Genomic DNA, 14,612 nt, shown 5'->3' on the forward strand with positions numbered 1-14,612 from the left:
AAAATTGAGAATGCCATGTACAGCATCAAATTGTCATGTGGAGTGGGCAAAAAAATACAATAATTACAAACATTTATTTATTCAATAATACATTAAATACATATTCCTGTCAAAATGTTTCAAATATAATCATACATGACATACAATCCCCAAGTGACGTGTAATTTACATTTTCACAATGTGTTTTTTCTTCTTCTGAATAATATTATGACAGTCACCATTGATATGTTTTTATTTATAGATTTTCAAAGACCGGAATAAATTACACCAACTCCTTAAGTACAATGGCAGATACATCACGTGATTTAACTAAATATCCACAAAAATATCACCAGGCATTTAAAAGTATGATGGACCACGGTTTGAAATCAAGAGAGTTTCGCTACAAGGACGATGCACGGAAACTGATAGAGCAGTTACAGCTTTCATCATCCAACAAAATATGTATTCTTTCTATTGGAGCTGGCAGTGGTATGTTTCCACACTCATGCAATGTATCAGATAACTTTAATACAAAGATTGGCTCTGATAGATTTGTTTGCTTATATCAAGACCGCAAAGAGCAAACAAGTGGCATCTTGCAGATACTTAATATATAATTATATTAATAAAGTAAATCAACAAAACTAAAAATTGGTGAGAAATATTTCTTACAATGATTATCATGTTTTGGTTTGTTTTATTTTTGTTAAGTAATATTTTGATTGGATAACGTAATATATTCATACCTGCAGGTGATGTTGATCTGCACTTCATTAATGCCTTGGTGGACAAATATACTGCAATACATTACACCGTGGTAGAACCAGCAACTGATCAAATAGATGAATTTAAGAGCCTAATTGAGTGCCACAAAGATAAGTGGAATGGAGTGAAATTCGATTTTCGCACGCAAGGAATAAATGAGTATATTGAAGAAGGTGGTACATGTGATAAATACGACGTCATACTTGCCTGTCATTCCTTTTATTATTTCCATGACACTGAACATGGATTACGTTGTTTGTATGACATGATACGACCAGATGGTGTTCTTCTTATTAGGCTGGAGGCAGGTTCGTCTAGTATAATTTTACTCATTCAACAATTTATTCTTTTACTAATTAATCTAACTATTTCTATAATAATGAAAGTGAGCTTAAACTGCCGATTTGACTCAATTTTCATTTTTTATTTTGGTTGTATGTACTCAGTTCTATTGACTATTTTGAATGTTTGTGCACGCAATTCAGAATGTAAAGATGATGATGTTGCTGATTGAAAATGGCTACTGTATGAGTATAAATTAAATTACTGTAAATACTTTATTTTAGCTGCAATTAATTTTAACTGAAAGGACTTTTCAGGTGTTTTGTATAGAATTTATTTTCGCTGATTTTTGACAAGTTGAATGTAAAATATAGGAAAAAAGGTATATTCGCTGGATTTTATTTTCACTGAATCATTCCTTCAGCGAAAATAGCGAAAATTAATTCCACGCGATAATAAAGTATTTCACAGTAAATAATTATACGTGCAGTAAGCTGATATAATATATATTATGCTTAACATGGTGTTAGTGCATCAACTGTTTCTGGAAACTTCTCTATGTGCCTTCCTGTATTAAGTGCTGTCTTTATTGGTTACTAATGTTTTATTAGCAAATTTCATTGTGCTGACCAGTATATTGGTTATTTTGTGAAAATCGAAAGTAATTTTAGTGATGTTCAGTGTACTGTTATGTTCTTTCGCGTTAGAAGCGTAATATTGACTAAATAGAATTTTTGTGAAATAAATAATTTTTTTAACTTAATCTACACACTGTTTTACTTTTACTTTTACCCATACGAAATTGTAAAATTATTCTCGTTGTTCAATGTAGATGGAGGATTGGTAAAATACTATGCAAAAAGGGAACAACTACGCCTGCACATAAGTTTTATAACAGAAGAACAGATGCGACGGATTATACGTCATCTTTCGCAAAACGATATATAATTCCTTTAACGTATTGGCCAATCATTCGCTTATCGTTACATCTGTACCACTGACAAAATAGCCACGATGAGATCTGAACATCTAAATAATTTAGCATATCATATCATATCATATCATATACATACGTTAATGAAACACAGCAGAGATTGAAAGTTCTTATGCTCACAATAATATGAACATAGAATTCCAAATGTCGCACGTTCAGTATCAACTGTATTTACGCTGAGTCTCTGGGATGTCAGCTGTGAATAAGATTCAAAACAATAATTTTACATACTGCTGCATATCAGTGATAGTATGTAACACAATGCTACATTTATTTATGTTCAATTGTCAAATGCTATCCCATCTCTGGTTGGGGCATGCTTTACTGGCCATGTTGATAAGATATGTGCGTGAGGTAGTGTTTTTGCGTGCGAAACCGTGCGATTCGGATGATGGCTTAACTGCTAATAAATTATTGCCCCTGAATCGTAGTGAACTGAAGATCTGTTGAATCAAGACGTCTGAGAACATAACACAGACGACTGACAATAATTGACAAACAATCCTACAAGAACAAACAACTAAAATGTAAACTACACGACATAGTCATCTCTGTAAAATAAATATATGTACCCGCATTATATATAGTCGTTTTGAAAAGCGTGAACACAACTTGATTCACATGTAGCAGATAATATTTCAAATCAAATGGTTTTGAATATAATCATATAAGGCGCTAGATTTAACAAATACGTAACCGCTAGTGTGTAAGTGATATGCATTATGTTTTATTTTATTTTTTTAATAATATTATGACAATTACCATTCATGTGTTGCATTATTTTTTAAACCAGTGTACTGTTTGTCAATTCCCTGCAGCTGGTCCATTAGATGAATTTAAAAGCTTAATTGAATCCAATCAAGATGGGTGGAGTGGAGTAAAATTTAGTTTCCATGTACAGGAGATAAATGAGTATTTTGAAGGAGGTGTTACCTCTGATAAATATGACGTCATACATGCCTGTCATTCCTAATATTATGTTCGTGATGCTGGAAACACATTGTGTTGTTTGTACGACATGGTTTGTCTCGATGGTGTGCTTCTCTTAGGGATAGTGACAGGTTAGTATTATTCCAAATCTTATGTTTGTGTTTACTGCAGCATTGAATTGGTAAAAAAGATGTGTTGTCATATTGAGCATTATTTTGTTATTGCGCAAAAGAAAATACACCTGTATTTTGTTTAATATCGACCTATATATTAGCATACTGTCGCATACGACTTGTTTACCACTTCCGTGTGACTGAGAATGTTCTAAAACCGTACTGTGTCTGGGTGGAATTTTTAGAAACTGATTGAATAGGTAATAGAACACTGTAGGAGGCAATACAAGGTAATGGAACATTCTAGAAATTTGTAGTAAGTTCCAGACTCATTATGTATGCTGATGTAATGGTCTATTTATAGACAGTGTGGGTATATATAGGGGAGTTGTTCAGCACTGAGATCAGATCGGAGATCTCGTTGAATTGTATTGGAGTTTAAGTATCTAGTCATTGGAGTAGTGGAGTTTTACCGCGTTATTGTACTTGATGTTTGCAGAGTATAATAATACCAGTACCAGTTGAAACCTCAAATGTTGGCTCCGTGTGCGTGTTTTATCATCGCCGCCAGGGAAGTCTTCTGTTACTGTTGCCATTTTGGTATTTGAACCATCACACCTGTAGTATACCAATTACGGTAATATTACGTTGCGTGTGACACATACTTTATAATCATGACAAAAGTAAACTGGACGTTAGACTTGTGATGTTAAATGTAGAGCATCGTTGTTAATTGCCAAAAAAAGAAGCACTAATAATTATATCATTACATTGTAATTACAAATTGATAATCACTCATCCATTCGTAATTATTCCACATAGACGGAGGAATGGTAACGTATTACAAAAATAGGAAGAACCTGCGTCTGTCCCCGTATTTTATATTAACAGAAGAGATCAAACATCTTATAAATCTCTATATCCCTGCTGCAAACATCGACGTGACACGTGACACCACTGTGGTTAATGTTACAAAGTGTTTTGACGGCGATTCAGTGGATGGTAGTTTAATGTTGGATTTCATAAACCACGTTGTAAATTTTCGTAAATCACGCCCACCAGGAGAAGTTGAGGAGTGTTTGAGATATTTGAAGAATGAGTGTTGTTACGTAAAAGGTGGTGATATATTGCTTGATGTAGTTGAAGAAGACATCATCATTTGGAAGAAATGAAGACTAAAATACTCATTAAACCACGACCGTTGTTATTTCTGGTGTTACTAAAAATATGCGTATTCGTTTAAAATCACAGTCTCACTGTGAGCACGAACTGCCAAAATTATATAAAGTGAATATGGGAAAATTTCGGGAATATTACTTCAACATTAAAATCAATATTGCATTTACAAATAGGTAGTTTAAACTAACTATCAAATATTGTCAATCAATATGCCGTACTTTAATACTTGAAGTATGAATTACGTAAAAATACACACTTTCTCTCAAGTGCAGTCATGTCGAAATGTATTCGTCTTTAATTTAATCATGGCTAAAGTTCATTATTCGCACTTGTTAAAAACTTTCGGCCAAAACGTCAAAGTTGTTATGTTCATGTAAAAATGTACTCCATTATGAATATGATTCTATAAGACGAAAGTTCTGCAACTTAAATCAAGCATTTCCAGACATTACGTTTTGTCGCTCAATATTCTACAAACAAACCATGAAGGTTCCAGTCGTAGTATGGGTGAACGCGCAACATTTGCTCTTATCGAGAAATGACATTTTTCAAGTTGTTTTGTTTATTTATTTATGATTTATTTCACCAATAATAATAACAATTCTAGTAATCTTATAAAAATAATAATAATAATAATAATAATAATAATAATAATAATAATAATAATAATAATAATAATAATAATAATAATAATTAATAATAATAATAATAATAATAATAATAATAATAATAATAATAATAATAATAATAATAATAATAATAATAATTTCTTGGTGTGGACCACAGAGGTAGTTCATCCGAACTAATCTAGTCTGTGGCCCAATCCTAACCAATATACATTTCTATGCAGGCTATATATACATATACATGGGGTAATAATTGTCTTCGTTACAAAGCATGGATTGTCACACAACAGAACAATGTATAAAGTTGGTCAACTGTTCTGGTTGATATTTGTGATGGCAAAAGATATCATGCTCCCATTGTTAAACTGAATATGCGACACAAGTCATTGTGTGACTGCAGTGCTCGTGTGCATGAGCATTAATCTTTCAGAATTGTTTCCTATCAATGAACTTATGCCATTGTGGCAGTTTGAATTTAACGCACTAAGGTCTAATAACGGCCATATGCAAATCGATATAGCGCATTAAATGTAATATACATGTAAGTAATATTATTGAAATATCATTTCATTTCACTGCATTGATTGTTATCCCGTGATATTCAGTATCCATATAACCAGAATGAGTTTCTAAGCAGCTGAGAAGACATATTTGAAATGATAGATTTCATAGTATGTATGTTTCTCCCTTTCAAATTCAAATAAGAGATTTGTTGATTAATATTTTTCAAAAGCTCATGCAGTGCCATGTTATATCAATGCAGAAGATATGAGTTATAATATAGTATTGTGTCTTGTGATTTTCAAATACCAATGTCGATTGTCACGTGATTATTATAAAAAAACTTGTGTCTAATCAATTTGCCAAAATAAATTTATATGCAAGACTTGACATTCTTACTATTTGTCAATTGTAATTACGACCATTCTAAATAGTTGTATTTGCCAGTGACAAAAATATAATTTAAAAATGATTAAATTATAATATGTGAACTGATTAAATCAATAACGATAATAAATGTTCTGCTGCAGATGAACCTTTATTTATTTATTTATTTATTTATTTATTTATTTATTTATTTATTTATTTATTTATTTATTTATTTATTTATTTATTTATTTATATTCCACCAGTTTCTGTGAAACGAAGTCCTACATATAATATTTTTGCATATTCCATCGATTCAAAAATAACACAATCTCAGCAATCACTCAGTACACGAAACTAACGCAGTTATTTTCCAGGTTTTGAAAAATTAGCAGTTGCTCGCATATTAATACAGGCATGACAGGATAGATGAAACAACGCCCTCACATTGATATCCTAATGCAAATCAGTTATCGCCCTCTAGAGTTAAACACATAATTGGACACCTTTGACATACATGACCAAACACCGACAACGATCAGGGCATGTATCTTTGTACTTCGCAAGGTGTGTAAAAGCGTGATGACGACTGATAGTATGGAATGACAATCTGTGGCTTTTTGTTGTCGACCAGACATAGATCTCAAAACTAGTAGGCAAGCCTTCATTGAATTGAAATAGAATATAAATTAGATCACTGACCGATACAACTGACCTATACAAATTCTATATATAGTTAGTGTAATGAGGTGTTTATCATAAAACGTCTGTCCTCAGCCATTGTAACTGCTGTCTTTGACTGTATATAAGATCAGCTGTTTATTGTTCACAAGTCCACAATAACAAAATAGTTAATGTTTGCACACATAATGAGTCAGGGTTATTGGAATTGTTGATAAATTGGTTATCGAAAAAAAGTTTTCATCATACCTTATAACGTTTGGTAATCTCACATTGGTACAGAATAAAATAAATTGAATGCAAACAATCAGCTTTAATGACAAGGTTTACAACGGGTGTCATATTGTGTCGTAAACGTACATTGCAAAACAGTTAACTGTTAAACTGAGTGAACTTTCAACCTTGGTGTCAGGTTTCAAGGCGACGGGTCATACTATTTTCACTGAGGTGGTATTTAGCAAAGTCAGTTGTTTTCAGGGGCATAATACCGTAAAATTATTCTCTCATTATTGCTGGGAAAGGATTAACCAGCTTTGTTGTTAGTCCGAGAAAATTGTTCAGCTTGGAATGTGTCTGAATCCCTCATTAGTATGCAAGACTGTAGGAATGTACCAAGAAAATTGTTTTTCTGGAGTAAATTGTAGTGTATTGTACTTATGAAAGATCAAAAAGTGCATGGAGATTTTATGAAAATGTGTGGATGTTAACAGAATGATGTCATGTGGTCACAGTTACGTAATAAATGATGGACTATTTTGAACGTAGCTATAAAATGTGTCACTGAAGTACTCACATGTGTGCATGATTCCAATAGTTTGTGCTGTGAAGAAACTCCGTTAGAAAATAGGTATTGTGTAATTTGTAGTGAGAACGTATTTAAATAGATTTATGTTTATAAATCTTGTTTCTTTTCAAAGTGTATTTATATAATTAAAAGTTGTTTATAAAAATGTTCTTTATACTTTTTCGATGGATTGAATTTATAAATGATGAGTTATTTTGTTATACCATCACTCGAATTATGTGTTAGGAATTTCTGATAGTTTAGGCGTTGTGTTCTTGTGAGCCGGAAGACATTAAACTGTTGAACAGTGGACATCGATAAAAGCGAACGTATTTCGAAAGTTGTGAAATCATGGTACTGTTTTGACATTATACGACTTGCAGCTCCCTTTTGATGGATTTTATGTGACTGGCCATGTTATCGAACTGTAGTATTATGTAAAGCTGTCCGGAAAGTTTAAATTGCCATTTTCACGCTGCGTTTAGCGTGGAGTCGTCATCTCATCTCATCTCATCTATCCTCCAGATGCCTAGTGGCACATAGGGCCTCCACCGAACGTCTCCATTCTGTCCTATCAGCTGCTGCAACTCTGGCTTCCGCCCATGACTTCCATCCAGCCTTGTTGCTTTCCTTTTCTACAGTGCGTCGCCAAGTTGTTTTGGGTCTACCCCGTTTCCTTTTCCCTTCTGGTGCCCATGTCAATGCTGTGTTACAGATGCTTGTGGGTTCCTCCCTTAAGGTGTGCCCAATAAATTTCCATCTCCTCTTCATTACTGTAGTGCTCAATTTCTCCATCCCAGTCCTGGCTAGCAGTTCTTCATTCCTAACTTGTTCTTGCCATTTTATCTTCATTATCCTCCTTAAACACTTTGTTTGAAAAGTATTGAATTTTCTTTCGTCGCCTTTTGTCATCTTCCAGGTTTCAGATCCATATAACAGCACTGACAATACCAATGATTTGTACAACTTGAGTTTTGTTGCTCTCTTGCACAATTGTTCGTCTCTTGTTTCCCGGTGCATTTAAAAATCCCTTTTGAATTTGGGGGGCTTTGTGTGACTGACCGTGGTGTTTGTAAACTGTAGTCGAACTGTAGTAGTGTGTATTAAATCTGCCACAACGTGGGGTTGCCATCGTCTCTCATTTAAATACGTTTGTTCCTCAACGAGGACTGAAAAGTGATTTCCATTTACTTCGTCTGTTATAAATCAACTGTGTTAGCTTCTTTCGAACTTTCTATTGTCATCGGGACTATGTCTACCACACTCGGCGGTGTAGTTCGTATCGATCTTCTTGTATGGAACGCACCCGAACCCGGAAATCGACGGCAAATCGGGATGGTCTCGTCACGTAATTTCTTACCTTGTTCTTGACCGCAGTACGCTTGGCTATGAACTTGGGAATGGGAATAGTGCATCGTTAGTAAAACTATATTGATTGAGGTGAAAAAAACATGGTGTCCGTAATGCCTGTTCGACTACATCGCTCGTGTTTCTCTTTCCGTCTTAGAGTTCTCAGTTTTCTTTGATTTTTTTTTATTTCAATTAAACAGCGATTTGGCTGTGACCATGCATTTAGTCATTGTCGACTGTTTTTTCTCGAATTGGTTGATTGTCATAGCAACATACGCTAAGTACAATTAAACGACTAGTCCGGAGTTGAACAATAGTCATTTCTAACATGATTATTTAATTTAGTTCAATTCTTTCGGTTAAAAATTGAGTTTCCAAAATGAATAAATAATACGTACCGTCATGTATACTTCAAGTTTTCATTAAAGCAAAGTCAAAGTCTTTGAAATTGCTTTTCTGTCTGTTCGCCAATTCATTGCTCCAAAACACACCTTTAAAACTCTTATTTTCCCAGCATCGAGATGGCTCTGTCAACTCTACTTTTTGTTATACGGTGTTGTTAATTATAATGGTGAAGTATGTAGTGAACAAAATGAATGTGCCAACCGGGACGTACGCTTGCCAGGTATTTTCTCCGGGACATTTGAATTCTTTGTAGTTTGCTGGGGAGTTATCTTCCAGTGTCTCTATCATTATTCTCTTTTATTCCGCTCCAGAAACTTCTAAAGAGCGACAGCAATACAGGTCGCCCGTGTCAAATTCAAATTCGATAATAAGATTATCCGATCCCGTTTACTGTGATATATTACCTGAAACTGGCATATCTTAGCGTCATGCATATATTATAAACCATTTCTGCGTGTTTCACAGTTAAGGTGCCCGGATAAGCGGAAAACCATTCATTAATGTATTATATATTAACTAAGTCACATAATAAATTTAAAATATGTGTAAAAATTTGTATATGTAAATCACAAAACTGTTCATGTTTTCGCGTTTGTTTCCCAACTTCCACCCTTTCGATAATGGTATGATCCGGTTAATAAAAAAAACTTATACAGTTGAATGGTTAGCTGGTTTGCGCACTGCTTAATACATTATGCCGCCTGGTGATTCTGCTGCAAAATTGTAGATTTCACTGAACAAATTGTTTCAAATATAATACACTAGATATGACGAATACCTATCAGTCAATGTCCAAGTCATATGTAATATATTTACACAATGTTTTGTTTTTGTAATAATATCATAACTGTCATCATTAATATGATATTAATTATAGATTTTCCGACAAGAATAGATTATAGCAATTATAGCAAGTAAATTTAATGGCTTCAGAGCGTTCAGAGAGTTTATGCATTTATCCAGATAAGTAAGTATCACAAGGCTTTTAGAACTTTCATGAACTATGGTATGAAAGGAAGAGAGCTTCGTTACAAGGAAGATGCTAAAAAAACAATAGACAAGTTACAACTTGCATCATACAACGAAATATATATTCTTTCTATTGGAGCTAGCAATGGTATGTTTCCACACTCATGCAATATATAATATAACGTCAATACAATGATAGGTCCTATACATGATTCACATTAACAACAACAAAAAAACAGACGACCTTGTCACCATTTTCATACATGTAATGTATTTACATATCTTGTTCATATCGAAGATATTTTAAGAAAGTTAGTCAATGTAAATTAGTTAGTATTTTGTGGGGAGTGATAGTTAGTTCGCCTGTCTGCAGTGGTGAGGCGATTGCCATGACCTTGAGTCGGAATCATGTATCCACAAATTCCGTGAGGTTAACGCTCACGCACACGTGTACTGTGTATTCATTTGAAAATCGGGGTATGGTCTCTCTTTCCATTATGTATTTCGTGCAAAATAGTTTACAGGACTCACTGAATGCCTTTTAAAATATGAAGAGAGCGAGTTTTTTTATTCTAGTCGGGCTCTTCCGGGATGTAAAGACTACCCTCGATATAAGCGGCCGTTACATTTGCTATAGGGTCGAATTGTATATTCCAGAAGAGTTGTGCAATGACGTAAATGTATTTTGACCTCTAGGTGATGCCGATCAACACTTCATTAATGCATTGGTGGACAAATATACTGCAATACATTATACCGTGGTAGAACCAGCAACTGGTCCATTAGACGATTTCAAGAGGCTAATCGAATCCAATCAAGAAAGGTGGAGTGGAGTAAAATTTAGTTTCCATGTACAAGGGATAAATGAGTATCTTGAAGGAGGTGGTACATCTGATAAATATGACGTCATACTTGCCTGTCATTCTGCTTACCATTTCCATGATGTTGTGAATACACTGTGTTGTTTATATGATATGCTTCCACAGAATGGTATGCTTTTCATAAGAATTGAGACAGGTTAGTGTAATTCTGAATGTATTTCTACTTTATCGATGTGACAGATGTGCCTAGATACTAACCATTGGCAGAATTATAGTATTACAGCAGTTCAACTGTTTGAATAATAATCATTGTAGTATCACAAAATCTATTACTTTTCCGCGGAGATAACGATATTAAGTGGAACATAAATATATAGTTCAGTCACTTCAATGTATAACAAAATACAGATAAATGTGTTATTGGCATTATATACGTTCGTTAATATTGTTTTATTGTTAAATATTTGGGTCGATAATTGTTTGCAAAATAAAAAAAATACGCAAACATTATTTGTAATGTATTTGCCAAAATATTTATGAATATTGTTTCATTGACCAAAATAAATGTCAAAGGATTTTTAATTTTATCATTCACTCATTTTACTTATTCCAATAATTCTTATTGTTCCACATAGATGGCGGATTAGAAGTGTACTTTGAACACAGTGAGCAGCTAGATATTCCATTGTATTTCATTCCAGGGAAAGAGATCAAACGACTAATACAACTCCATATGCCTGCTACTAAAATCGACGTGATAACCGGCGCCACCACTGTTAATGTTACCAGGTGTTTTGACAAAGATTCAATATATGGCAATAACATTTTGGATTTCATGAACCAAATAGTGGATGTTCGGCATTCGCGCCCACCAGACGAGGTTGAGAAATGTTTGAAATTTTTCAGGGAGCAATGTTGTTACGAAAAAGGCGACGACGTATTATTTGATTATATTGACGAAGATATCATAATTTGGAAGAAATAACAAATCAACGTTCATATATCGTTCTTAGCAACAAATTGTGAATCTATTAATATCGAAAGCGCTTTAATAGCGCTTTAACATGAGGTCAACTTACATTTTCAAGAATTGCGTTGTTGCTATATTCAGGTAACATTGTGATGTATTCTGGTCATTGGGCTTGAGTGCCCTATTATCAATTTGTGCAAGAAACAATCACCATATACATATGTACCAGAAGAGACAAAATTGAATTTCCAAGCGAATCAAATATATAGAGTTTGGTGTGGTGTTGCCCAGTTTATTGTGAGTTTAATATATTTGCAGTTTCGGGCTAGAACACAGCCGAAACAATGCACAAGACAGCAATATATATATATTGGTCTTTTTGTCAAGCTACAATGGCATTTTACCCAGTGGTGATAATATGTTATTCTAATGTTATTCTACCATAAATGTCATGTGTGAGTATTAAATGATGATTGATTTGGACTCATCAGTAGATGTGATCTTATCTGACAACCATGGTTCACTGATAGTGGGTTTGTCTAATATTTTCTGTTGATTCAAAGCTTATAATTATGCAAGAAAGAATGTGATGCGTCATAAAGACCGATCAACAAACAAACTGCTTTGTGATTCGTCTGAGTGTTGGGATTAGATAGCCAATCGGGTACAATCTTGTTGGTAGCTTCGTACCGACTCAACATTCTGCTCCTTTTTTTCATTTCTTCCATTTCCATCCTTGTAAAACATATCACCCCATTCAATTATAAAGAACACTTATCAATACCCGGTTTATTGTACTTTATTGAATAATGGACATAGAGGGTGTGTTGTGGAGAATGATCTAAATTTTGGAGGATGCACCTTGTATTGTCAAAATGCCAAGTGGTTATTTACGATCCCGTCGAATAAACTGTAACTATCACTGGGTTAGAAGGAGTCTGAAGGCTTCACTTGTATCTATACTTAGGGGCACGTTATAGGCGTGGAACCCTATACTTCAGAATTGGTAGGTAGTGATGATGGTAGAATGTTACCATATGCTGTCTGTTTAGCGATCACGTTTATGAACTGTAATGTGATTATATGCAGTACAGATGATTGAAGGTGTCTATGAGAAGGAGAATAATCCACTATTATTTCCTAATTATTACTATGATATTCGTTTTCATTATTGATTCAATATTATTCAATTGTGTTTCAGTGCTTTCTTATATTGTTATTCAATTCAATTGTCTTTAGTACATGTTTAACTCGAAGAGAAGTAGCACAAATAACGATAGCAGACGCCATTTCAAATGCTATTCATTTATTAGCCAATCATAGCTCATAGCACTATGAACCAATCAGCACCAAGCCCGCTAAAAGTTGTTACGGAGGCTGATCCTACCAAGGCTATAAAGAGCCTGGATACTTGTTCTAGCGCGCGAGTAAATGTAACCTTTTCCAGTGACAAGTAATAAAAGTAGTTTCTTCATATCGTTTATTTGTTTCCTGTTCCTTTGGTCGACATTCCCTTGTTTTACGCGCCTTGAACTTTACGCTCGTTAGGATTGGGATAAGTGTGAAACCTTATTCTCAATTCCCCCCACAGAAGGCGTCATAGTGCAATCATTTGTCTTGTGAAACTAAATTGTTATCATGGTCGATTTCACAACCACCATTGCAGAATTTCTATGAAATTATGTTTCTGTTTTTTAAAGTGATGTTCAGGGTTTCCAAACTATTCATCAATGGCATTGTTCGTGGCTCTATGTGGTGTTTAATAACTTACTGAAGTCAAAATTGCAAATTTACCTTGTAAAAATTAGAAGCAAATGAACTCAGATGTCATGAATTGCTGGTTTCAAAATTGACACCTCGCACACTCATTAACGCTTCAATTAGGGAACACAAATTTCGTCTAGTAATAGCATAGTATTAAAATACGAGAGTTTATTCATAAAATACACTTTTTAATAGGTTTAATAAGCTCTAGTGACGAAGCGATTTTGTGACGTCCAATTGGTGTAAGGAATGTCATTCAAATTAATTCTTGTTGTTTCGTAATTCCTAATTCAGATTATCTCGAAAATAAAGCAATATTTATATTGAACGACAACAACTAATGACAACTGCTAATGACGAATTTTACATTTGTTTACATCACTGAAGCGTGGTTCAGTTATAGATCAAGTGTACAGGGTTGTACGCAGCCCAATTTATTTTTGATTAATATATTCACCCGCGTTCTCCTGACTATTGTGACAAAGGGCTGGATTATTTGAGGGGATTTTTTTTTTAAAGTTTTGTCATAAATTCCATGCATAGTTATTATGTGTTGATGAATTCTGATATCCGCCCGTTCGGTACATGCAACATAGTTGTATATATTGGTGGTCGGTATCCAACGTATATATAATAATAATATCTTTATCTCGTACTGTGACCATTGGCCTTATGTACAGATACAAATAAATACATAATAAATTAGATTGGAGTGGTCACAGAAATAAGTAAAGAAAAAGAAATATAAAATCATAATACATAAAATTTGAATAATTAAGTGTTCTCTCCAAGCATAAGTTGTCGTACTTGAAAACTATAAAATATAAATTTTCCAAGATTCAATTGTACATATGGGGTTTGATTCTGAAATAATGAAATAAACTTTATCTCTGTAGGTGGGGAGCACAGTCAGCTGCCGCACACGTGATAATAAAATAAATACGATATTTATTATATGGGGCCCGCCATCTTGAATGACGCATAGAACTAAATAAGAGACAAGTTGTGAAACGCGTTTTTCAGATTTCTACAAATCAGGACAAAAATATCAATCTTTCACAAAAATACGGTCCGTTGGGGTTATATTAAGCCAACCGATAACAAAACTCGGCCTGATTCGTCGTTTTTGT

The 14,612-nt window shown here is 33.9% G+C and overlaps 3 protein-coding genes across 3 annotated transcripts; 2 read left to right on the top strand and 1 right to left on the bottom strand.

The window, feature by feature from the left end:
* The first annotated feature begins 284 nt into the window (after window positions 1–284).
* Window positions 285–2,996, top strand: LOC100377097 (histamine N-methyltransferase-like). The gene is made up of 3 exons (XM_006823730.1): window positions 285–471; window positions 735–1,055; window positions 2,842–2,996. The coding sequence occupies exons 1-3, from the start codon at window positions 285–287 to the stop codon at window positions 2,994–2,996; spliced, it is 663 nt and encodes a 220-aa protein (XP_006823793.1).
* A 4,717-nt stretch (window positions 2,997–7,713) lies between these two features.
* On the bottom strand, window positions 7,714–8,223 carry LOC144363564 (uncharacterized). The gene has a single exon (XM_078014174.2). It carries the CDS (start codon window positions 8,221–8,223, stop codon window positions 7,714–7,716), a length of 510 nt encoding a protein of 169 aa, XP_077870300.2.
* A 1,731-nt stretch (window positions 8,224–9,954) lies between these two features.
* Window positions 9,955–11,733, top strand: LOC144363565 (histamine N-methyltransferase-like). Its single transcript, XM_078014175.1, has 3 exons — window positions 9,955–10,075; window positions 10,624–10,944; window positions 11,384–11,733. The coding sequence occupies exons 1-3, from the start codon at window positions 9,955–9,957 to the stop codon at window positions 11,731–11,733; spliced, it is 792 nt and encodes a 263-aa protein (XP_077870301.1).
* Window positions 11,734–14,612: the final 2,879 nt, after the last annotated feature.

The sequence above is a fragment of the Saccoglossus kowalevskii genome, chromosome 12 (genome assembly GCF_978046115.1).
Source record: "Saccoglossus kowalevskii chromosome 12, keSacKowa6.1, whole genome shotgun sequence".
Classification (NCBI taxonomy): Eukaryota; Metazoa; Hemichordata; class Enteropneusta; family Harrimaniidae; genus Saccoglossus; species Saccoglossus kowalevskii.

Excerpts from the sequence above, each read along its gene's own strand:
- LOC100377097 (XM_006823730.1), top strand. The coding sequence starts at position 285 with ATGGCAGATACATCACGTGATTTAACTAAATATCCACAAAAATATCAC. Across the intron at positions 472-734 it reads TTCTATTGGAGCTGGCAGTG|GTGATGTTGATCTGCACTTC; the intron begins GTATGTTTCCAC and ends TCATACCTGCAG. Across the intron at positions 1,056-2,841 it reads TCTTATTAGGCTGGAGGCAG|CTGGTCCATTAGATGAATTT; the intron begins GTTCGTCTAGTA and ends AATTCCCTGCAG.
- LOC144363564 (XM_078014174.2), bottom strand. The coding sequence starts at position 8,223 with ATGCACCGGGAAACAAGAGACGAACAATTGTGCAAGAGAGCAACAAAA.
- LOC144363565 (XM_078014175.1), top strand. The coding sequence starts at position 9,955 with ATGAACTATGGTATGAAAGGAAGAGAGCTTCGTTACAAGGAAGATGCT. Across the intron at positions 10,076-10,623 it reads TTCTATTGGAGCTAGCAATG|GTGATGCCGATCAACACTTC; the intron begins GTATGTTTCCAC and ends TTTGACCTCTAG. Across the intron at positions 10,945-11,383 it reads TTTCATAAGAATTGAGACAG|ATGGCGGATTAGAAGTGTAC; the intron begins GTTAGTGTAATT and ends TGTTCCACATAG.